This window comes from Apodemus sylvaticus, chromosome 3 (assembly GCF_947179515.1).
Source record: "Apodemus sylvaticus chromosome 3, mApoSyl1.1, whole genome shotgun sequence".
In the NCBI taxonomy this organism is placed as follows: Eukaryota; Metazoa; Chordata; class Mammalia; order Rodentia; family Muridae; genus Apodemus; species Apodemus sylvaticus.
Window position 1 is genome coordinate 133540686 of NC_067474.1, and position 2806 is coordinate 133543491.

The window sequence follows — 2806 nt, forward strand, 5'->3', positions numbered from 1 at the left end:
AATAAGGTCAGTTCTAGGTTAAGGAACAAACAAGGCAATAAATACTAATAGTCAAGGAACAAGCAAGGCAATGAACAAAGTCTAGTGATCACCATTTCTAGGGGCTTATCAGGATGGCTAAGATATCTAAACCAACTTCCCTGTCCTAGACCAAAGCCAAATTCTTGCCTGAAGCCTACTTTTTTCTAGCCCCAAATCAGATTCCTGCCGGAACTGACTTTCCTGTCTTAGCCCAATGTCAAATTCCTGTCAAGTTTCTAGAAGCAGCCCCCAAAGCTCTCCACACTGCTACTTACACATAATACCTCAGTCTTCTACTGTCTCTAGTATAATGCTATCTACAGTTAACATTTTGTGTTGGCTTATAGGCATGTTGTTCTTTTCTGTGAACTATACCATGTTACATGCCACCTTCTAGGTAGAGAAGACAATATATATCAGACCATGGCCAAGTTATACTGGTACTATCTTGGATTCCTTGGTGATATAAGTAATGATACAGGACTTTGAACATTTGAAAGTTTAGGCCCTTTGCTTAATAGTCACCAGTCTACTCTAAACTTAACCTGAATAATCCTGACTTTAATAATCCAAAAGTGTCTAGTTCTATCTTTCTTCCCTGCTCTTTCTCTCCATCCAGTCACATCCTTGTTCCTTGGCTCAGCATTCCCCCTTTCTTCTGGGAAGTGTTGTCCTCCTCTTCCTGTCTCAGGATTGGCCATTAGATATTTATTACAGCCACTCAGCTACAGTTCTCTATTGCATTAAGGAGATGAGGAAGAATGAAATTTACAACGTATGAGACCAGTGATGAGCCATAGAAATAACAATGCCAAGATTGTGTCAGTATTTAGCTCTCTGCAAGAATAGAATTAACAATTGGATATACCAGGGACTTATCTTCACACACTGTACCCCAACACCAAATAAAATTTATTATTTCTCTATAGAAAAAAGTCTTCCCTCCTCCTGCTATAAGGCTGGACCATATTGCTTGCTATAGCAAAAAGACATGTGGAAAGAGAGTCAAGTCACTCTTGAGAAGCTGAGTCATTGTGAGTTTGTCCACTATTCCTTTCCTTCTGTTATACAATGACAGGATGGATATAAGGTTCCCTGAAGTTTGAGATGAGAGCCCAGTAGGTCATTCGCACTCTACAAACTACAAACATGAGCAGTGGATGAACCCTGGTAGTTATGATTCAGCAAGATGACTGAGGTGTTTGGAATTGTACCTTATGTAGTATGTCTATTAAGACATTATTTTTAAAAGATTTATTATTAATATACATACACATACACACACATATACAATATATATACTGTAGCTGTCTTCAGACACACCAGAAGAGGGCATCAGATCTTATAACAGATGCTTGTGAACCACCATGTAGTTGCTGGGATTAGAACTCAGGACCTCTGGAAGAGCAGTCAGTGCTCTTAACCACTGAGCCATCTCTCCAGCCTGAAACAACAATTTTTATTTCATGAGCTTTTGTCCCAATTACTAAGCACTACAATGGTTCACATGTACAAATCAGCTTTAGATAATAAAGACACTATCCTTTTCTTCAGTAGTGAACACTCTAGCTACAGCATTCCAGGATGCTGGTTCATGAGGAGTCCACCCTACCAAGTCCCATCACCTTGAGAAATGCCCTCTTGATGTCCTTGTTTCTCAGACTGTAGACCACGGGGTTGAGCAAGGCTGTGAAGACATTGTAAAAGAGTGAGACCTGCTTGTCTCGCTCAGGGGAGTAGCTGGAGTTGGGCCTCATGTAGATGTAAGTGGCTGGAGCATAGAAGAATGTGACCACAGTCAGGTGGGAGGCACAGGTAGAGAAAGCCTTGCAGCGGCCCTGGGTGGACTTGATCTTGAGAATCGCCTTGGCAATATGAATGTAGGAGGCCACAATGAGGGAAATTGGAGTAACAACTACAAAAACACTCAAGACCAAGTCCACCATCTCAATGAGGTGAGTATCCATGCAAGCCAGGCTACGCACTGAAGGACCTTCACAGAAATAATGGTTGACCTTGTTGGGTCCACAATATGGCAGTCTCATGGTGAAGAATGTATGCAACAGAGCAGAGAGGAAACCACAGACACAGGTCGCAGATGCCATCCATATACACAGGCTCCAGTTGAGAATGACATTATAATGAAGTGGATAACAAATGGCCACATACCGGTCATAAGCCATGACAACAAAGAGGATGCTCTCAGAAGTACCCAGGGCACCAAACACAAACATCTGCATCCAGCAACCAGTGAAGGAGATGGTCTGAGAGTGAGCAAGAAGATGCACCAACATCTGGGGCATGGTGGTGGTGACATAGCTCATATCCAACAGGGAGAGGACACAGAGGAAGAAGTACATGGGAGTGTGCAGCTGTGTGTCCAGGCAGACCAGCATGATGATGAGCCCGTTGCCCAGGACTGAGCTCAGGTAGATGAGAAGGAAGACAATGAAGAGGATGCTGTTGGTCGTGGGGTCACTGGAGAAGCCAATCAGGATGAACTCAGAAACCCAACTTTGATTGTGGCCTGGAATCATCCAAAGTATGATGTCTGTAAGAGAATCCCAGCCATCTGTGTAATATCTGATATATGGTAGCCCCAAAAAGATGGCATCTACAGAAGCAGGAAGACTGAGGGAGTTATTCTGAGCACACTGCTCAGTTTCTGTACACTCTTCCTAAGTTGCTTAACCCCTCAACGCCTTGCTCTCTTCATCTACCAAATGTACCAGAGACGAAGAAAGCTAGAAGATCCTGGGCAGACTTCATACAGACCCTAAGAGAA

At 43.1% G+C, this 2806-nt stretch overlaps 1 protein-coding gene across 1 annotated transcript; it reads right to left on the reverse strand.

The window, feature by feature from the left end:
• Positions 1-1613: 1613 nt before the first annotated feature.
• LOC127680355 (olfactory receptor 2A12-like) lies at positions 1614-2579 on the reverse strand. The gene has a single exon (XM_052175835.1). The coding sequence runs from the start codon at positions 2556-2558 to the stop codon at positions 1614-1616; it is 945 nt and encodes a 314-aa protein (XP_052031795.1). The 5' UTR covers positions 2559-2579.
• Between the last annotated feature and the right edge of the window lie 227 nt (positions 2580-2806).

Bases quoted from the DNA above. Each gene is read 5' to 3' on its own strand.
- LOC127680355 (XM_052175835.1), bottom strand. From the start codon at position 2,558: ATGATTCCAGGCCACAATCAAAGTTGGGTTTCTGAGTTCATCCTGATT.